At 40.0% G+C, this 20,811-nt stretch overlaps 1 protein-coding gene and 2 long non-coding RNA genes across 5 annotated transcripts in view; all 3 read right to left on the reverse strand.

Annotated features, from left to right (window-relative positions):
- Window positions 1-20,811, reverse strand: part of LOC114468624 (CD97 antigen-like) — a 115,147-nt gene that overhangs the window by 5,392 nt on the left and 88,944 nt on the right. For all 3 annotated transcript variants that reach the window (XM_028455631.1, XM_028455625.1, XM_028455628.1), the window contains 7 exons: window positions 2,486-2,563; window positions 2,322-2,351; window positions 2,078-2,240; window positions 1,899-2,003; window positions 1,493-1,665; window positions 1,208-1,402; window positions 789-992 (listed from right to left, as the gene is read on the reverse strand). In XM_028455631.1, coding sequence (XP_028311432.1) covers window positions 789-992; window positions 1,208-1,402; window positions 1,493-1,665; window positions 1,899-2,003; window positions 2,078-2,240; window positions 2,322-2,351; window positions 2,486-2,563 — 948 coding nt within the window. The remainder of the gene's footprint in view (window positions 1-788; window positions 993-1,207; window positions 1,403-1,492; window positions 1,666-1,898; window positions 2,004-2,077; window positions 2,241-2,321; window positions 2,352-2,485; window positions 2,564-20,811) is intronic.
- Window positions 4,383-8,939, reverse strand: LOC114468651 (uncharacterized). Its single transcript, XR_003674659.1, has 4 exons — window positions 8,808-8,939; window positions 8,545-8,688; window positions 5,421-5,567; window positions 4,383-4,566 (listed from the first exon to the last, which is right to left on the reverse strand). It is a non-coding gene; the product is annotated as an uncharacterized LOC114468651 (long non-coding RNA).
- Window positions 15,407-17,707, reverse strand: LOC114468653 (uncharacterized). The gene is made up of 3 exons (XR_003674661.1): window positions 17,575-17,707; window positions 16,055-16,093; window positions 15,407-15,536 (listed from the first exon to the last, which is right to left on the reverse strand). It is a non-coding gene; the product is annotated as an uncharacterized LOC114468653 (long non-coding RNA).

Genomic DNA, 20,811 nt, shown 5'->3' on the forward strand with positions numbered 1-20,811 from the left:
ATTCTATCAAATTTGTTATAATTACATTTGAAGATGTTCTACCCCTCCAGCAAAAGTGATTCAACTCATGCAACTGTTACAAAAGTTGGCAACACATTCAATTCTACAGTAGCACTTCCAGTGATGAGATGGCTAAAAACAGGAAACCTGTGTGTACGGTGCTTGGTATCTAGTGGAGCAGCGCAGTCACTGCTTTTAGCCACAAAGAATTGTGGTTGAAAGCCTGGCTTTCTAAAGCCGTGTGTAGCGCGGTGGCCTCCGGTCCGTGTGACAGACTCACACTGTGTTTGTCACGGTCCCGACAGTAGGAGACCACCGTCCACCCACCCTCATATCCCCGTTTATCCATAGCAGGAGTAAAACAGTCAAAAGAAAGAAAAAGCATGCCGGTAACGCAACATTTTGGTTCTTAAACTGACTTTCTTCAGGCAGGCTTGCTTGCCAATGCACGTGTAAAAACATGCAGGAACAGAGTGTAATAGATGTGTCTCTCATGAAATCTGAGCATGGAATGATGGACCATAATCTTTGATTTGAAGGGGCACTGCCCCCTCTTGCACCTGTGTAGAGCCTGTGATGCTCCTGAAATCTGGATGTCGGCCAATCAGAGATCTTTCTACAAACACGTTCTCTCAAATTCAAGTCAATACACCTCATGACCGTACAAATAAACACTTTCTTAAATAATAGAATGCGTGTATAAAGTGCAAATAACACTTTTGTCACTGCTTGAACAGATGAAGTAAGTAGAGTGAAAAACGTGTTTCATTAGTTTCCTAGTAGGTTACCTCATCGTAAACAAATTTGTCATTCCACAGTAGCAGTAGATGAGAGAGGCCTAAGGTAAGGCAGAGGTGAAGACGTGCTGTGTTGTTGATCTTTGGGTTCCAGCTACACAGAAGGAAGGTGAGGATAGCCAAAGCAAAGAAGAACAGGCCCACAGCCACACACACTCTGTTTAACCACTCCAAGAAAGTGCTCTCTGGTGGAGGCTGAAAAACAGAGCAGACACAATTACTGTATCTAAATAGTTGTTAGGGCATCAATGAACAAATGATCTTTGAGGATATATGTGTATGTTATTCTTGACAACAAAGTCATCCAATGTTCCTGGTTACAAGGCTCACTGTACTTATCATTGGAAGGTCTGCAGTTAGTTTGAATAAACTTAACTTTAATCAAATCTGTTGACAAAGGCTTGATATACCTCCCCGATCTGCATGATGAGTGCGAAGGTAGAGAGATGAGAGCAGCTACACACTGTAAGGTCTTCATCAGAGTAAGAAAGCCAGCAGCCTTCCTCTGACCAATGAATAATATCACCAGGCTTTTCATTTTCCGTTATGTTTGTTCTTTTATCTTCCCAGAACACACAAGTGGCCAATCCTGATTCTGGTGGTTTCTGCAAAGTCATACAAATCAGACAATAAAATGCAATGAAAAGGTTTTTGTCATAAAAATAACGTGCAACATATGGATGTTGCTGCTGCACCTTGTCATGATAGATTGTGAAGTTAACGGGCAGTGTGAGGTTGGTGGTGTTCATTGGTAAAAAGGCTGTAAAAACATCTGCAAACATCTCCGTCTTGTTCTCTGTTTCAAAGTATTCATGACTAAGAAGGCGGTCCAATCCTTTCAGGTTTAGAAAAGCAGCTGGTTTAAAACCTTTAAGTTGTAAAACAGCAAAAATGAAACATTAAGAAATGAAGAGGAAACTGAAGTTTCACAAATGTACTCATATTTATTATTTTAATATTATATATTATAAGAGTATAATTATATTTATTATTGTGTACATCACCTACAAGTGCTGACAAACACTTATTTAAATTTTTTTTTAAAAAAAAGCAAATTCAAAATTATTCAAAATAGTATTTTATTGATACTCGTAATTTTACCATCAAAGTTAAGATGCTCCAAGTGGATGTCCATCCTTTGTGCAGTAGTAGAGAGTGACAAAGGCCTTCTGTTCATACTTGCATTAACTGTCAATAAACTCATTTCTTTTAAACATAAAAAAAATAATAATTAAGTCTCAATCTATTTATCGGGATTAAGAACCTAAAGTTTCACCTACCCAATGTTGAGCTTGTCATTGTTACAGTGAAAGGTTCTACAGTTGAGGGATTACTTCCAGCAACTAGAAGTTCTGCTATTGCAAGAATTATACTACCAGTCACCCCGTCTCCATGACTACCCAGTGTGTTTGTTTCAACATGTGGTCCAATAACTGCTGCTTCCTGGAAAAAATAACGGTCAGATTCATTATTGGGAAGATTAATAGTAACAAAATGATGGTCATATGATGTTATTATACATACAGCGGCTGCAGCAAAACAGTTTTTGACTTTCTGCAAAGAAATCGAGGATTCAGGGGAATGAGTTAGACACAGATAAAACTTGACTGCATTGTCTCAAGTTTATTCTTTTTTTAAACATTTCAGTACAATCTAAATTCTTTGAGGAGTTTTCCACTTTAACCTACCCCTGGTGGTAAATAGTTCTTGTTTTCACTTAGTTCATCCAACATGGTAAGAAGAAATGTTCTTCCTTTTGTTTGTCCCTGAAAAATAATGCATCAGTTAAAGGTCCAGTATTATGCTATATTTTTCACCCATCTCCACCCCAACAACATAGTGTTTGAGGTTTACTTTCCCAAACTCGCTTGTTTTTCGAAGTTTTAGCCCCTGAAAAGTCTCTTTCATGATGCTTTTAAAAACAGGCTGTTGTGGGGCCTTCATGCATATGTATGATTGGGTGTGTCTGTATACGCTGACTTCATGCCACAGCTGATCACCATAGCAATTTTCTTTTTCTATCCACGTACTTTTGTTATTGTTTTCAGCCAAAAAATGGCACATTACAGGAAAACACATGGATATTAAAGCGGTTCTTGTTATTGTGAGTCCGACAAATGCTGTTTCAGGGTTTGTGTGCGGAAGAAGCAGTGGAGTAAACTATAATCTGAGTCAGCTGTTTCAAACACTCACTGGAGTGTTAAGCTGCCAAGTCACTTTCTTGTCATCCTCGCTTCTTTTAACCACAGGAATAGTCCATTTAAAGTGATAATCATTTGTTTTGTCCAACCCATTGGGTCACAAACACGTCAGATCATGTCAAAGGCGATACAAGGCGATAAAATGGCTAATAAAAATCTTGATCAGTCCCTTATATCAACAATAACTGCTTTATGGGCGCTACGCCGTACCTTCCCACTGCTCCTTAGGGAGGGGTTAAATGCAGAGAACACATTTTGTGTATGTAGCTTTACATCTATGACAAAGACTAAAGTATATTCTACATTAAACCGCAGTTTTACCTCTGAGGTAGTTTGAGAGGGAGGAGCTCACATTCTTATAGAGTAGGAGGAGCGAGGATAGTCAGGAGGAGGAGTTTCTGCATTGTGACATCATAACGCGAGAAAAATCCAACTTGCCCATCTGGAGCTGACTTTTTACATAATGTGGAATAGCAAGGGAGCGAGGAAACTTTTTCAACTTTGGCCCTCTGAATGAGGCTAAAAGAATGTTTATCACTGTAGCAAAATTATTATGAAGTAATTTTTTCATGAAACCGCCCCTTTAAATCAACTTATCTTTGCCTTAAATTTTGGTTCTCATATTCATGTTGGGTTGTTTCATACATGTTTCCCCTTTATCCAAACAGCCTCTCCCTGTTTTAATTAAAGCCTACTGAAACATGTTTATTTTGGTCCTATTATTCATTTATTTTTTAATGTCTGTAACTTTGTTAGTTGTAGTTACATGTCGGTTCCACATTCACACACGTTGTGCCCTGTTGTCACACAACCTCATGGTCATGATGCAGTCGGCTGGACTGGTCATGGTGATACATCAGCCAAAACACGTTTGTGCCAGCCTCTCTTTTTTCTCAGCCGCCCATAAAAGGCTCCCAAAATCTCTGTACACACAGTCTTGCTTCTGATACTCACCTGCGTTTGAGCTGTTTGCAGGAACAGCAGGCCTACTAAAACTTTTCTTGTTACTATAACGTGAATAAACCACATTGAAATAGCACTAAACTTGTCATCTTTTCCTCGAGCTGTTCAATAAACTGGGAAAATGGTATAGAACAAACCTTACACAACTTTTAAAAGCCCCCAACTAACAACCATTTATTAAAATTTTTGTTCAGGACTACACCTTGAATTATTATTAATGTATTTTAGTTTACCACTTTGGCTCTGATAGGGCAGTAATATTCAAACTCACAAATTGGCAAATACATGTATCCCTAATACAATAAAAACAAATAAAGATATTTTTCTTACCTCAACTGGTGGTGTTTCCGCTAAAATGTCTTGCACACCTGTCACCAATTTTGGGAAACATTGTAACTTCTCATTTTGTATAAAATGCCAATTATATGGTTATGTGTTTTCAAATTGAATGCACTAACGTTTACAAAATGTGATGCCCTCCTCCCATAATAGTCCTGTCGAGGGGTAGAACAAATCACGACAAAAACAGTGAAATGTTCCTTCTGCGTTGAGGCACAAATTTCCCTGTCCACATATAGGGGGAATCTCTAAACACTCATTTATATCTGAAAAAACAGAACAACAATGTATATACAAAGACACATATTAGAGTAGAAAATCAGCAATAACATCATACTACTGACAAAAGTAATGATTGACACTACTGGCACCTGTACCCGAGTTGGTTAGTTTTACAAGCAGAAAACATAGACACAATTTATAATAAGAGTGTAGAATTGTCATGTCTTATCGAGCATCTCTAAAACTGCAGGTATTGTAGAAATATTTCCATTCTGCAGTGAAGAAACTTGAAGCAGGGTTGAGGGCATTGAAATGCAATATTTTAAAATGGGAAAATTATCTTGTGTATCCTAAAGCATAGAGGCTCCACTGATTGATGGAAAAAAGAAAGGTTCCATGTGTATGAAGGGATTGAAAATTCATGTTTGTTCCAATATTATAACATACACAGCATCATTACAAAAATGTGTGTGTGGAAGAGCAAAAGGAAGGCCAACTAAAAATTATCCACTTGTTTTTGGTTTTGCTGATGGGTCAATAAGGCAATAACATGCATCTGTGGATGAGACGGCTGAGCTGACTATAATATCTGGGTGGTTGAGGTGAGTTTTAAAGTTGTGGTAGTCGTTTCCTACCACAACCTTAGTATTTACTAATGAAACACTTTGCATTCTGATTTCTTTGTGAAGACAGGGATTAGATGCTTCCCAAAGGAACACAATATAAATCTGAAGTATGTATGAGACAAGCACAATGGTAAATACATTACCAACACTACAATTTAATGTTTACTGCTGACATAATATATAAAGCTTTTAAGTATTAAATATTAAAAAAAAAAAAAATATGCAAATTAATCTATGTATTTAGTCAGCTGGTTTATATTTCAAACTGTTACCTATGCATATGTTGCCAGCATTAGCTGGTGAAGCTGGATCCGTTGGGGCGAAACCCTTCTCACAGGTACAGCTATACGAGCCGTTGAAGTTCTGACAGGTAGCTTGAGGTCCACAATTTGCCAAAGTGGTTTCACACTCATCAATGTCTGTAATATGTATATGAATAATTAGAGATAATCAAAATATACAAATGCTTTGAGTATTTTGCCATAAAAAATATGCAAGCGATAAAAACAATTTTACAATATAGTTGTGTAAAACAAACAATCTTGACCTCTTCGAAATACTTTGGACCCACTTTTGATCATGATGGCACGACAAGGTAAATGTATTTGTGTAGAACATTTCATACGCAAGGTAATTCAAAGTGCTTTACATGATTAGAAGTGAAACATTTAGATTATAGAATAAAATTTTTAAATTTATCTATCAAAATAGAAAAACCTTATTTTCACATGCACTGTTTCCCCACCATCTCCCATCTCGTCGCAAAAATCATCAACTCCTCCCTCACCTTTCCCTCCGTCCCTTCATCACTGAAATTGGCTGCCGTAACCCCCGTCATCAAAAAAACCTGGTCTCAACCCCGACATCATGTGCAACTTCGACCCATCTCTAACCTCCTCTTCCTGTCAAAAGTTCTGGAACGCGTTGTTGCCTCACAAATCACATCCCATCTCAACAATAATCACCTTTTTGAACAATTTCAATCTGTATTCCGCACCAAACACAGCACTGAAACAGCCCTCCTCAAAGTCACCAACGACCTCCTCCTCTCATCTGACTCCAGCCTACTCTCAATTCTCGTTCTTCTTGTTCTCACTGCTGCTTTTGACACCATCAACCACTCCATCCTACTTTCCCACTTAAAATCCATCCTCAATATCACTGGCGATGCCCTCACCTGGTTACATTCCTACCTCACAGAAAACAATTTATCTTTATTAACAACTGCTCCTCCTCCACTGCCCCCCTGTCCGAAGGAGTCCCCAGGGCTCTGTGCTTGGTCCTCTCCTCTTCACCATCTACCTCCTCCCCCTCGGTCAAATCATTCATCGCCATGGTCTCCATTTTCATTGTTACAGCCGACGACGTCCAATTATACATCTCCACCAAGTCTATCACCGATGAACCCACTCCACACTTTCAAACTGTACTTCTGATATCAAAACATGGCTCCAAGAAAACTTCCTGATCTTAAACAGTAACAAATCAGACAAACTTCTCATTGGTTCAACTCCCTCCCTCCCAAACTGCCTCTGACTTTCACCTCACCATTGATAACTCTACCCTGTGTCCCGCCTCTCAGTGCCGTAACCTTATCATTTAACATTTTTGATAATAATCTTTCCTTCGACCACCACATCAAACAAATCATAAAAACCGCTTTTTTTCACCTCAAAAACATTTCTCGTCTCCGTCCTTCACTTTCCTTCCCCGCCGCTGAAACTCACGCCTTTATCACATCCCGCCTTGACTACTGCAATAGCATCCTCTCTGGTACAACCTCCACACTCTTAAATAAACTCCAATACATCCAAAACATAGCTGCCCGCCTCCTCACTCACACCCTCTCCCGTGACCACATCACCCCTGTCCTTCAAAACCTCCACTGGCTTCCCGTTCTTCAGCACATCGAATTCAAACTCCTCCTTCTCACCCATAAAGCCCTTAATAATCAGGCCCCCTCCTACCTCACAGATCTGCTCCACCCCTACACTCCCTCCCATAGCCTCAGCCTCAGCTGTTTCACTCAGCTTTTAATGTTTAAACCACCCACCCACTCACTTCTTTTCTCTGTCATATTCTCTTTTATCAATGCTGTTGTTGTTTTTAATGCTGTAAAGTGTCTTTGAGTCTCTGGAAAAGCGCTTTTAAATAAAATGTATTATTATTATTATTATTATTATTATTATTATTATTATTATTATTATTATTATTATTATTATTATTATTCTTTGAAGGGTTTATTTAGTGGTGAATGTTTAAAGCAAAATACCCTGATCTGCGAGAGTGACCCCAAATTTCCACTGGATGCGGCTCTGCTGCATTACGCCTTCGCCGCGCCACCGGAGCTGATAGGTTTCACTTTAGTCTATGTGTTAATTTCCACCTGGTCCGCTGCAGTGCGTTTCTGCTCCTTCCCAGCTGCGACAGTTCGGTGCCCTCCGCCAGATATATGCAGGGCTTCTATTTCTGGTGGACACCGGAGCACGACGCATCAATCAGCACAGAGCAAATGACGCTAAACAGGAAATTAAGCATCTACTCTGCAATAAAATATCCGATTACTTTTCAAAATAAAACACTTCAGATTAAATTTCAAGGAACAACATTACCAAAACGTCATAATGTGTAAAAACAAAATCACATTCACTGTATTGTTTCCTCTCATACTGTAACTGCACTGTAAACTGCAGCAACTTTGATTTAGTTCAAGTTTTACTGGTGCAGTTTTATCTCTTCTCTTTTGGCTAATGTGGCTATGACAAATCCAGAGAGTCCAACCTTCTTGTTCTCCTTTGTTAGGAACACTGACCTGTTTATCTGTTTATTGTTACATTTATAACACATACATGTAGAGAGAACTCCTCTGTCTCGTGACGTCACAGTCATCCAACCGGAGTGCACCGTGGCGCACTCAAAACGCAACCGGTGGGAATTACCGGACAGCAGGGCAAAACCAGATCAGTGCTGTGGCGCAGCGGAGACGTATCTAGTGGAAACCCCCAGTGAGTGCGGAAGAACAAATTAGGCACTTTGTGGAACTTTTTGAGCCACCACCAAAAAAGGACAACAAGGCCAGATATGACAATGCATGAGTCATTTTGCAGTCTTTGTAAGCTTCATTGATATTTACCAGCTAATTTTAATACCAATGTAGCAAGTTGAAAGCAATTTTAGACTTATGTTGTCTTTTTTTGACCTAACACAAAAAATGGCTATTTCACTTTTTGGGAATGCTCATTTTACTTTTCATAACACAGCCGTGGCAAACAAGCAATCTTTAATTGCTTACTCATTTTGATTGACTTGCTATAAGTTAATTGCTACTGATCTTAGCTGTCATATCCAAAAAATTGCCAGTCAACAACAGAAACCCAAAGGTATGTTTCATAATACCAATACAGGTGTTGTTTAGATCAGGTTCCTCTTGCAGTATAGTTGGTTCGTAACCAGGGTCACATGCACAGCTGTATGATCCAGGTAAGTTGGTGCAATTTGCATTGGGACCACATAACTCTGGAGTGTCACATTCATCAATATCTGAAGGGGGGAAATTAATACCATAAAAAGCAAAAGCTAAATTATTGTGACATCTGTTAAATGTTAAATAATATTAATATAAATTATTGTAAAATAAAGTCATGTAGTGTTTTACAAACCTTGACAAATCGGAGTTGCCTCAGAATAAACTTCATAACCAGATAAGCAAGAACAATTAAGAATCCTACTTCATTATTGCAAGTATGTTGCTCTCCACAGGGATTGACAGCAACATCACACTCGTCAACATCTAGAAAGAAAAGTGAGAGATCTATAGTGGGGCTTTCAGCACTAAAAGACAGATAAACTCTTTAATCTCCAAAGTGGACAATTATTTTGTTTGTCATAAAATGTGTACAATTCCAATTTTCATTCATCTATGTATTTAGTCAACTGGTTTATATTTCAAACTGTTACCTATGCATATGTTGGCAGCATTAGCTGGTGAAGCTGGATCCGTTGGGGCGAAACCCTTCTCACAGGTACAGTTATACAAGCCGTAAAAGTTCTGACAGATAGCTTGAGGTCCACAACTTGCCAAAGTGGTTTCACACTCATCAATGTCTGTAATATGTATATAAATAAACAAACATAATGAAAATATACAAATGCTTTGAATATTTTGCCATACAAAATATGCAAGAGATAATAACGAACACTCTTGACCTCACCGAACACTTGGACCCACTTTTGATCATGATGGCAAGACAAGGTATTTATTTGTGTAGAACATTTCATACACAGGGTAATTCAAAGTGTTTTCCATGATTAGAAGTGAAACATTTAGACTATCATAATTTAGATTCAGATTATAAAATCAAATAATTAAAAAAAAAAAAATCAGTAATTTCTATAAAAATGGAAAAACCTTTACCTAAAATTTTCGCTTATTCTTCAGTGGTTTATTTAGTGGGTGAATGTTTAAAGCAATAATGTAACCCACCACATAAATACATGTAGAAGTCTGAAGCTGAATGATAATAATTTGTCACTATATTGTGTGAGAAAAGTCTTTGGAGTCATTTATATCGTACCCTTTTGTGAAAGCAGGACAAGACCAAGTTAAAACAGCAGCAAAAGTGGAAATCACCATCAATGCAGGTTGACCTCGATCAGCAACTCAAGATTGTACCTGAGATCTTGAACACCAATCTCAGACCAGATCGTATTATGTGCTCAATCTCAGAGAAATCCCTGTTCATTGAGAAGCTAATTGTATCGTGGGAGGCTGCAGTGAGTGAAGTATATGAACAGAAAAAGCTGAAATACAGTGATTTAGCTTTTGAGGCACATCAACAAGGCTAGCGTACACAGGTGCTCCCGAAAGAGATTGGGTGCAGATGATTTGTGGCCATATTCATAGCCAAGATCTTGAAGGAGGCAAGAGATAGGGGACAGGCCCTCAGATTATTGTCTAAATCAGCAGAGCAAAGCAGCAGGTAGATTTGGTTAAAGAGAAAGTACCCCAACTGGGCTGCAAAGAACAGGCAGAAAGGGGCTCACTTGGGATGCTAGGTGTTGCCAGTGAGCCCTCTGGAGGTGTAGTGGGCCTTTCAACAAAATACCGGTGAAGGAGGGTGCCCACCTGAAGACCCTGATGACCGCTCTCCCCACTTAAATCCAGGAAATGCTGATTACTAGGGATATCAACACCTTGTCCTATACGCTGAAACAGATAACTTGGAGAAGTGATGGCGTGGAAAGACAGCTGACAGAAGGAAAGACCCCATCAGGGCTGTCATGGACTACCTATCCATGACGGCAGGCTCCGTCACCATTAAACGTGAATAGAGTCACCCCTCATTGCTACAAAAAGTCCAAAGAGGAAAATACCCCCTGAGTCTGCGAGAGCAGGGGCTGAAGATGACTCATCAACTGACTATACGGTAACAAAACCTACAAAGAACATGACAACAACAAGGCAAATAATCAGCATGGCACTTACTCCAAACATGCAGCTGTGGCTGGTTTAAAGTAGGTAACAATATATCTACTACAGGCCTTAGAATACATCAAGGACATATTAGGTGGTTGAAGGAGGCCAGGTCGGGACCTTGCATTGATCATTGTTTCTTTAGGGAAAGGTCAAGTGACGCGAGTAAAGCTCAGCGGCCAGATTCAGCCCACCAGTCCAATGAACATCAGTACCTCAACGGCCAAGAGTAACTCAAGCACTACATTTGAGAACCTGGGACAAAACCAGTCGCAGACTGCTATAGAGAAGAAGATCCTAGGCAAGACACAAGTAAAGTGGCCAAAGTCCGGCAGCAAGAATGAGTGGGCAACGATTGATGCAGATCTTGGCATGATCCTTGAGGAAATCCGAGAATCAGTGGAGAAGAAACTGGAGAGAATGAGTGACCTGATCTACTTCTATGGGTAAGAACGGTGTGGAACAAAAGAACAAAGGTAGGAAACATAAAACCTTAACAAGTCCTGAAGGGAAATCATGCACCTTATTAAAAGGAGGAGGAATTTGAGGAAACGATGAAAGAAATCATCACTGGATTAAAGAGAAGGCATCGACCTCCTGCAGGCAGAGCTGAAGGAACACCTGGCAAGACTGTGGAGAGCAGAAATTATCTGAACTTGAAGCAAGAAATAAGAAAAGGCAAGAACATCCTTCTTCAAGGATCTTTTCAGATTTTGCAAAAGAAAAGAGCGGATCCCTTAAGGCACCAAAGAGGGACCTGAAGCACCAACTGAAGGTGACATACTCAGTTGAACACAGACTGGATCAAAGGGATCTACCATCAGACATGCTGCCAATTCCCCGTCCAGAACAACAGTTCGACAAAAGCCCTCCAAAGTGGAGTGAGATCAACAACGTAGTGAAGAAGCCAAGGGTAGCTTCTACACCAGGACCAAATGGAGTTCCTTACCAGCTATATGAGAATTATCCAAGTGTCTTACGGTTTCTGTAGAGACCAATGAGGGTGACATGGAAGAAACAAATCATCCCAAAAGCATGGCGAAGAGCAGGGGGAGAAATAATTCCCAAGAAGAAGGATGAATGAAACATCGATCAATTTCGATAAATCAACCTCCTAAATGTTGAAGAAAAGATTTTCTTTAGCATCACTGCTCAATGAATGGCTATTTACCTTAAACAGAACAACTTGATTGACACGTCAATTCAGAAAGCCGGGGTACCAGGTTTTTCAGGATGCCTTGAACAAACAAGCATGATTTGGCATCAAATACAATCTACAATAGGGAAAGAAGAGGCCTGCATGTTTTATTCCTAGACCTGGCAAATGCTTTTTGATCCATCGCCCACTCTGTCATTTGGACAGCCTTCAATTTCTTCATGTGCCTGAAACCATCACAAACCTGCTCAGAAACTAGTTCCAAGACTTGCAATTCTGTATAACCACGAAATACACAACATCATAGCAATTAAATGAAGTAGGCATCATGGCAGGCTGTACCATATCCCCTCTTAGCCTTTACCATGGAAATGGAGGGTGATCATCAGGGCATCTAGAGTGGTAGTCGGAGGAGAGCTTCAGCAGGCTGGAAAGCACCGACTTCAGATTCACGCCTTATATGGAGATATGACCACCCTGACTTCAACCATTGCCTGTACCAAAAGCTTGTTGGAAAAGCTTCATTTCAACATTACATGGGCAAGGATGTAGTTGAAACCCAACAAATCCAGGAGCATATCCATCATCAAAGAAAAGGTTGCTGACCAGAGGTTCCACATCAATGAAACACCCATTCCACTTGTATCAGAGCTGCCAGTCATAACCCTTGGGAGGTGGTACAATGCAAGCCTTAAAGACACAGAGCCATGCAGCCAACTGAGGGAAGATTCCATCAAAGGTCTGGTCAGTATTGATAAGACTCCACTTCCGGGTAAGTTGAAACTGTAGTGTCTGCAGTTTGGGTTGCTCCCCCGCTTGATGCGGCCTCTTACAGTGTACGAGCTCCCAATCTCCAAAGTAGAGAAACTGGAGAGGAACTTCTGTGCATATATCAAAAGGTGGCTGGGACTCCCGCATTACCTCAGTAACATCAGGCTGTATGGAGACGGTGCTTTGGAGCTGCCGGTCTCTATCTTCACTGAAGAATTCAAGTGCGCCAAAGTGAGGATGAACCTGACCCTAGCAGATTTGCAAAATGCAGCCATACGAACAGCTTCTCTCAGATTGGCAACTGGAAAGAAGTGGACCCCAACTGAGGCTGTAGTGCCAGCACAATCTGCTCTCAGGCATGGAGACACACTGTAGTGGGACAGGTGGAACAAGGAAGAGGTGGGTTTGGATAAGTCGACCTACATGGCACAAGGCAACACCTGCAGAGAAAAGAAAACTGGTAGTTACTTGGATGAGGCACCAACAGGAAGCAGAGAGATGTGCAAAGGCTGTGTCACAAGCCAAGCAGGGTCAGTGGACTGCCTGGGAAAACCTTGAGCACCGTAAGCTCACTTGGAGAGACTTGTTGGAAATGGAAAGACGCCAAATCATCTTCATCATCAGGGACAGCTAAAAAGTTCTTCCTTCTTCCAAAAAATGTAATCAGTGGTTTGGAGAAGAACCAGTATGCCCCCTCTGTCAAAGCCCAGCAACTATCAGGCACATCGTCACCGGCTGCAAAACCAGTTTGTCCCAAGGCCGTTACACCTGGAGGCATAACAGTCTCACGCCAACTGGCAATCATTCTGGAAGGTGAGAGCAGGACAGGGCCAAGTTAAACTAGCAGCAAGAGTGGAAAGCACCCTCTTATATACTGCCAGGGACTGGAAAATGCAGGTTGACCTTGATCAGCAACTTACATTTCCACCTGAGATCTTGAACACCAATCTTAGGACAGATCCTATGTGTGGTTCAATCTCAGAGAAATCAATGTTCATTGTGGAGCTAACTGTACCGTTGGAGGTTGTAGTGAGTGAAGCGTATCAAAGCTGAAGTACACTGATTTAGCTTTTGAGGCACAACAACAAGGCTGGCATACACAGGTGCTCCTGGTAGAGGTTGGGTGCAGAGAATTTGTGGCCACATCCATAGCCAAGATCTTGATGGGGGCAGGAGTTAGGGGACAGGCCCTCAGGAAAGCCATCAGATCATAGTCTGAGGCAGCAGAGCAAAGCAGCACGTGGGTTGGGTGAAAGACAAAGACCCCAACTGGGCTGCAATGAACAGTGAAGAGGAGTAAAAGCAGAAGGGGGCTCACCTGGGACACTAGGTGTTGCCGCTAAGCAACTGTAATGGTTTAGGATTGTGAGAGCAAGCCGGAGTACCTGGAGAACACCCACACAGCAAGGGAAGAACATGCAAACCCCACACAGAAAGGACCAAAGTGTCCATCACGCTTTAACAGCTTTAACACAGGACCTTGTTGCAGTGTGGGGTTGGCGTGCTAACCACTACACCACTGTACGCTCACAAACAAGTCTACATATGAACTATAAGATGCCTTTAACTCATAAAACCAGTGTGATTTGTGAATGGCATACTTCCTTGAGTAATCATTATGTCGTTTGTCTTTTGGATTGCATATGCAACATGCAGTTCCAGTCAGTCTCAGAATAACTGCTGTTGGTTTATAATTGTGTGAATGGTTTGGTCCCGAATCCACCAGTGAGATGTTAGTTGGGTATGAACCCAGCAGGTTCTCAGATCTATGGACATGGGTCATATAGTGGAGCCCATGTTCACAACAAACATGGTGACGCTTCTTTTAGTTGTTATCCTGTAAAGAAGTGGAACAAACTGCCACCACAGTTGAAGTCAGCATCAAGTGTGCATATTTTTTAAATCCAAGTTTAAAAGCTTTCTTTTCTCTACTGCTTATGGCTGAGAGGGAGATTTATAATCATTGTATTATTGATTTTTTTACTGTTTGATGTATTTAATGTTCTCATTGTTAATGTTTAATGTTTTTTAAATGTTGCACTTTTAATCATGTAATGCACATTGAATTGCCTTGTATCTTACAACACTATATTACAGTTTTCTTCAAATGCAAGAAAGAATAAATCTGTTGTATTCATTGAACAGTATGTACTTCTACCATTTTTACAAAGCTGTTTTGTTATTACCGATGCAGTTATTTGTTGGGCTGGCTTCTAAAAGTGCATCATTTGGGCTGTAGCCAGGATAACATTCACAGCGATAGGATCCAATTAAGTTGAAGCATATTGCATCAGGGCCACAAAAATCAAGGGTTGCACATTCGTTTATATCTGAAAAAAAAAAGACTATTAAATGCAAAGTCAAAATATACAGGAATTATAATGAAAAACCCTAACCCTAACCCTGCATAAAAACTACTTAATGTAGTTTTTATGCAGGATTCAAATTATATAGCGTAACTTGTAATTCAAAGGGTTTTACAGACCTACGCAAAAATCTAAAGAATTACTGCCATATCTGTAACCATCGATACACCCGCACCGAAAAGATCCAGGTAAATTAGTGCAGAGAGAAGTGCCGCTTGTTTGTCCACACGAATAAACTCCGCATTCATCAATATCTGTAGAAACATTGAAACACATTGAGCTGCAAACAATCCCTATGGCGGTTGAATTTCTGGCTAGAGTTGCATTCATGTCTCATGATTACATATAAAAATGCATTGTTTTATTGTTAGTCTAAAGAGACACCATCTGGAATTTTCATTGTGTTGTATGTCAAATATTAATTAAAATATCATGAAGCATTCATGCTTGAGATACTAGAGCATGTTTTAATTTTGCTTGGTACCATCTGCACTCGTTGATGCTAGATGGAGGACCTGGGTTGGTTGGTTCATACCCTTCGATACAGACACACGAGTAGGACCCATTGATGTTGTTACGTTGGCAAAAGGTCCACAGGGATCCGTTAAACACGCATCAATATCTAACAAATTGTAAAAAAGAATTATAAATTAGCACACTTCAATGAAAACCATACCACTTTTATACTTGTTTCGCACTAGTTTTCTAGATCAAGTGTTATATAGATCCATTTCCCTTTCTGTCACACAGTCTATTTTACTTCCAGAGTTTTATTTCCCAGCTGTGCTGAGGTTAACAGTTAGAAGGTCTTCTCATCTTTGTGATAATGTTCTTTTTTAAATACTCCCAATAAACAGTCATAGGTAACTACTTTGCTTGCAAGTGTTTTGCATATAGCCAAAAGAACTCCAAAGTGTTTCTTGCTCAAAAGCCACAGCACATGCAAATGTTTATTTGATTGTATATGCAACTGCTTTACAAACATCAACTTCTCAAAGTAGTTTTTGGAAGAGATGGCAATCTCTGGATTTCTTTATTTTCTATCTCTACCAAGATTAATTCTAAAAAACATTCACTCACTTAAATTTAACATGAGTCTGTTATTTGACAAGTCTGGTTGCAGAGTAACTATATTCTTACCAGGAGGATTACCAAAAATGACAGGAACTGCAAGTGTAGCTGAAATAAAGTAGATTTGGAGATTTAAAGATTGGTTATTTGGCAGCTTGCTTTGCAGTAAAACAACATTCAAAATACAAACATTTGCAAAAACGTACACACACACAATAGAAAATAAGTAAAACATGAAATACCCTCAGTCTCTTAGAGATATGTCAGCAATAACCTACTAACTGTAACAACGTAATAATTGCCAATGCAGTATCATAAACAATTTAGGTTTTAAATGTAATCAAAACCAATAATGTAAAAATAAATCTTATGGTCCTTTATGTTCAATGATAATAATACAAAATGAAAAAGGGTATAAACATTGTTATAACCTTAATTTGTCCTTACGTGCTAAAACTACATGACCTTGCTTACTTTAATGAAACATTAAACCAATTAGCACGAGTAATCATTGAACTAAACTTAAACTTAATGAAAATGAAGAGTACTCATTTGTTATTTAACATAAAGTCATGAGAACAGTGGATCTGAAAATGTTTTGTACTTTCAAACATCAAACTCTTAAGCAATTTAGATTCCCACAAATTATGAAATACATTTTGATTTTGTTTATGTGAAACTGTGTGACAGTTAAACACCATTAACAGCTAAATCATCTTATACTTTCTACTCAACTCAGACTGTACAATCTCTAAATATATATTCTGAAAATAAACTTAAATTTTAGTTAATCCCTACCATACTCAAGTAAATAGTAGCTCTGCAATCTCGTCCTTACCTGACCTTACCTTTTATTTTTACTTCCTATAGAGTATCCAGAGAATAATAAATATTTTTGATAAAAACAATGGCTTTCAAAAGCATTTTTATCTTGATCACAGAGATTAAAAACTGAGGCCTTTTTACAAAAATAAGTTTGTTGAATAAAAAACATTAACACATTGTAATTTCCAATTATTACAATTTTAAAAGTTTTTTTTCAACAGGTCAGTAGCATAATAAAAAGCAAATAAGTTTTTATGTTACTAGTAAAAAAAATATACATTACATTATTGCCACTTATTACGTTATTGGCCTTTGTTACATTGTTTGCTGCTACAGTGGCTCATGTAATTGTTCTGTGGAGTAATCAGGCCACGTTACCAAATATTTTTACTTTAAAGTTTTGACAGTTTAGTTTACTTTTTGGTTTAATTTATTTGCACAACATAAAAAACAGCATATGGACAATATAAATATAATTAAAATACAATGCAGGTAGAGTAAAAAAGCCAATTTGGCAGATCTAAAGCCCATGAAAAATTGTAAGATAATGAGAGTTTTAACACAATAATATTAGATGAGATATATAAAGAAGAAATATTTAAAAACATGGGATTTACAGTAAAAGGATAAGGTGCTCCAATCCTTTCTGCATAGTAATTGTCTTGCCAAATAAGATAAACTATTTTGTTAAAGAAAATCTCATGGAGAGCAGTGGTAAAGTAACTCCTCCAAACTGTGTCATAATAAAAAAAAGATTGACTCACCATATAGAGAAAGACACTCCGTCGTTCATTTTGACAATGTACTGTATAAGGTGATAATACGAATTGACACTACTAAAGGATTTAAATTGTAATGGCAAAAAAGTCTTAATCCTCCTTTGTGCATGCAAACACAACATGCAAATCAAAGGTGTGGAGGGTCAAGTGATCTGAGTCAGAAAAATCAAGTGAAACTTGAGGTTTTTGTATTGTTTCATGAAGCTCGCTTACCAGATCAAAACCACAGTAGGGTTTGGAGCCATTTAGGAACCTTCTACCTTGGGGACCACAAGGACATACCACATCGGCTGTTATTCTGTGCCTTGGTACTTCTCAGTTGGTTTCACCAAATCTATTTGTGAAAAACTTTGTATGGTTGGTTAACCAGCAGCTATTTGGCAGTCTGGAAAATGAAGTCCTACAGGATCTAACACCTGTTGTTCTAATCCACCCTTGGTGGTTCACTACTGAGGCCCCAACCCCTTCTGAAGCCCTTAAACAAGCTCTCCAATCTGCTCCCACCCTAGGCATCCTCAACCCCCACTCGTCCCTTCTTTCAGTTTGTGGACGAGTGCAAAGGTTGCATGGCCTCTGTTTTCTCTTACAGGAAATATGGTGTCCAGTGGGCTATTTTTCCCGTTCTCCCTTGATGTTGTTGCTCGTGGTCTCCCCTTCCTGGTCTCTGCCGTTGTGGAAGCATGTGAGCAGGCTTTTTTGGCCTACCGTGACTATGTGGGGTTTTCTCTTCTCACTCATTTTGTCCCTCACTCTGTGTCCAGCATTTTGCAGGAACAGAAGTCATCCCACCCTCTGCTGCTCATTGGTTGCGATACCACAGGGTACTTCTTGGTTTGCCTCACCTCACTGTTCAACGATGCTCCACCCTTAATCCACAGATGTTGCTGCCCATCTCGGGTGATGGCACTCTACACTTCTGTGCAGCTGGACTTGACATAGTCTGCACACCCTGACCAAAACCTGACTGACGCTCCCCTCCCAAACTCCATTGGCGGATTCACAAAAGGTTTAGGGGTATTAAAAATGTATGAAAACATCACTCAACAGGGCGAGTAAGGGGTACAAACCCCAGGGAATCAGAACTTTGCTGTACAGCAAGTCACAATGTGCCCACAATACATTTAGCGCATTTCACTCTGAATGAATATGTAAAGTAGGGCGGATCTCACAAGGGGGAGCAAAAAAAAAAAGGGATAGGAAATCCAAATAAATTAAGGCAGTGGTTTCAGATGCAATACACTGAATGTTGATACAAAACACAGCGGCGATGGGGAAAAAAATGCTCCAGTTAACCTTTCTAGTATAAGAAAATAATTTAAATAAAAAAATACAGTAGTCAATATTAACGGCCACTGAAAGAAAATGCAGAGTAAAGTGTGTGTGAGGGAGAGAAACAGCTGGACACGAGGCAGCCCGTGTGGGAGTCTGGGGAAGCTGTTCAGAGGATTCTTTTGTGCGGAACACCATGGATGTAGCTCTGAATGCACAGCTCCAGTAAACTCCTGTGTTTTTGCTCATCCATGTTTTTGACCCACAAACTTTTGTGTCGCGACAGCCAGAATCAGCTGACAGCTGCGTAATTTATGCGGCGATGGCACAATATTCACTCTTGTGCGTGACACAACGCGCTGCTCAGGACCTCAAACCTGCTGGTGATGGTCAGTAGATCATCTATCTATAAAGCAAGACCTGTGGTGTGTGTTTGTGCTTCTGTGCACTTTTCCACATTGAATGAGCAAAAATGTTCATTTAAATAGGGTGGTCTCAACCACGTCTTATTAGTGCCGCAATCTTAGTGAATTCCCCACATCAGGTGAAGAAACAGCAGCAGCCAAAGGATTTAGGGACGCACCTGCTTTACCACCTTTATTTCAGATCTTAGTGAATCCGCCCTATGTGTTTTACGTTGATGCTCTGCCTCTCATGACCCTGTACTGTCTGTACGATTCTGATTCTGTGGCCTGGCCCAGAGACATGCCCCCTACACACAACAGCACTGGCAAGACATTTAAGCCAGGAGATAAGGTTTTGGTTTTGTTGCCTGTCTGGTTCTGCATTGTCCAAAAGGTTTATTGGACCTTATGATTAAGATTTCACAACCGTAGAAGGTAAGCCAGGGTTTGTCATAGCAAACATGTTAAAAACTGTACCAGTCGCAGATCAGTTGGCGTCAACAGCGGTAATCTGTACTGTGGAGAACCTTGAAGAAGATGAACTGAAAAAAAAACCAGTCTTGGCCAGCAAGGGTCCCACCTTGGGTATATTGACATTTTAAGATTACCTTCCTCAGTATTTGTCACAATCTATTGCCTTCTGAACAGGAAGATATAGCAAAATTGGAGTCACAATTTCCTTTTTTCTGTTGTTTCATCCCACAAACTACAAGCCATAACTAATGACATTCCTCCTTGTAAGGACCCCATAGGTCCCTACATGTGTGGTCACCCAGCAGGGGTGAGCCAAACCCTTTAAAATGTTATTGTGCAGAACCTGGTCACAGAGGATATAAAATCATTAATTATGGTCATTTTGGTTAGTACTGGTGTATTATTGGAACTGTATGAAAGCAATGGTGAATGAGAGATCTTACCGCTATTTGAGGGGACAGGTCGCGTGCGCGCATATGTGTTGTGATGTCACACGCCGACTTGAACACTGCCCAGAACTGCGACACCGTGGAGCTAACCTCTTTGTGGATTGTACCCTTTGTGTTTCCTCGATCGTCCATTGACAGGTGGAATAAACGCTTCATGGAGCCACTGTGTATCATCTGTCCAACTTCAGATGCAAGGGAAGGGGCAGCCACTTGGTGTTACTGTATGAGTAAACGGGCTGCCTATGGCCACGTAAGCCAGCTACCTGTTGCTACAAGTGCGTTTTATTTTACCCTGTAGGACCGAGCCTCTGCGGTGGGAACAAGGCTTGGGGGGTTTGGACGTCAGTTGCATGGACTTTTGACGAACTGCAACTATAGGTTTTTCCTCGCGCCATAGGGCGTAGTTTTGTGTTTGTTGTTTGTACATGGTTTACCGCTCGAGTGTTTGGGTGGGATTGCTTGAAACTGCCTAAATACAAGGCTAATACCTAAAGCCAAAGCTACTTTATGTGTTGTGTGTGTGTTGGTATTCATTCCCTCTGCTAGATCGATCCGTCTGTTACCTAAAAGTGAGGTTGTAGCTTTATCGCCTTGGAAGAGACAGGTGAATCATTACATCCTTTGAA

Source organism: Gouania willdenowi, chromosome 8 (genome assembly GCF_900634775.1).
Source record: "Gouania willdenowi chromosome 8, fGouWil2.1, whole genome shotgun sequence".
NCBI lineage: Eukaryota > Metazoa > Chordata > Actinopteri > Blenniiformes > Gobiesocidae > Gouania > Gouania willdenowi.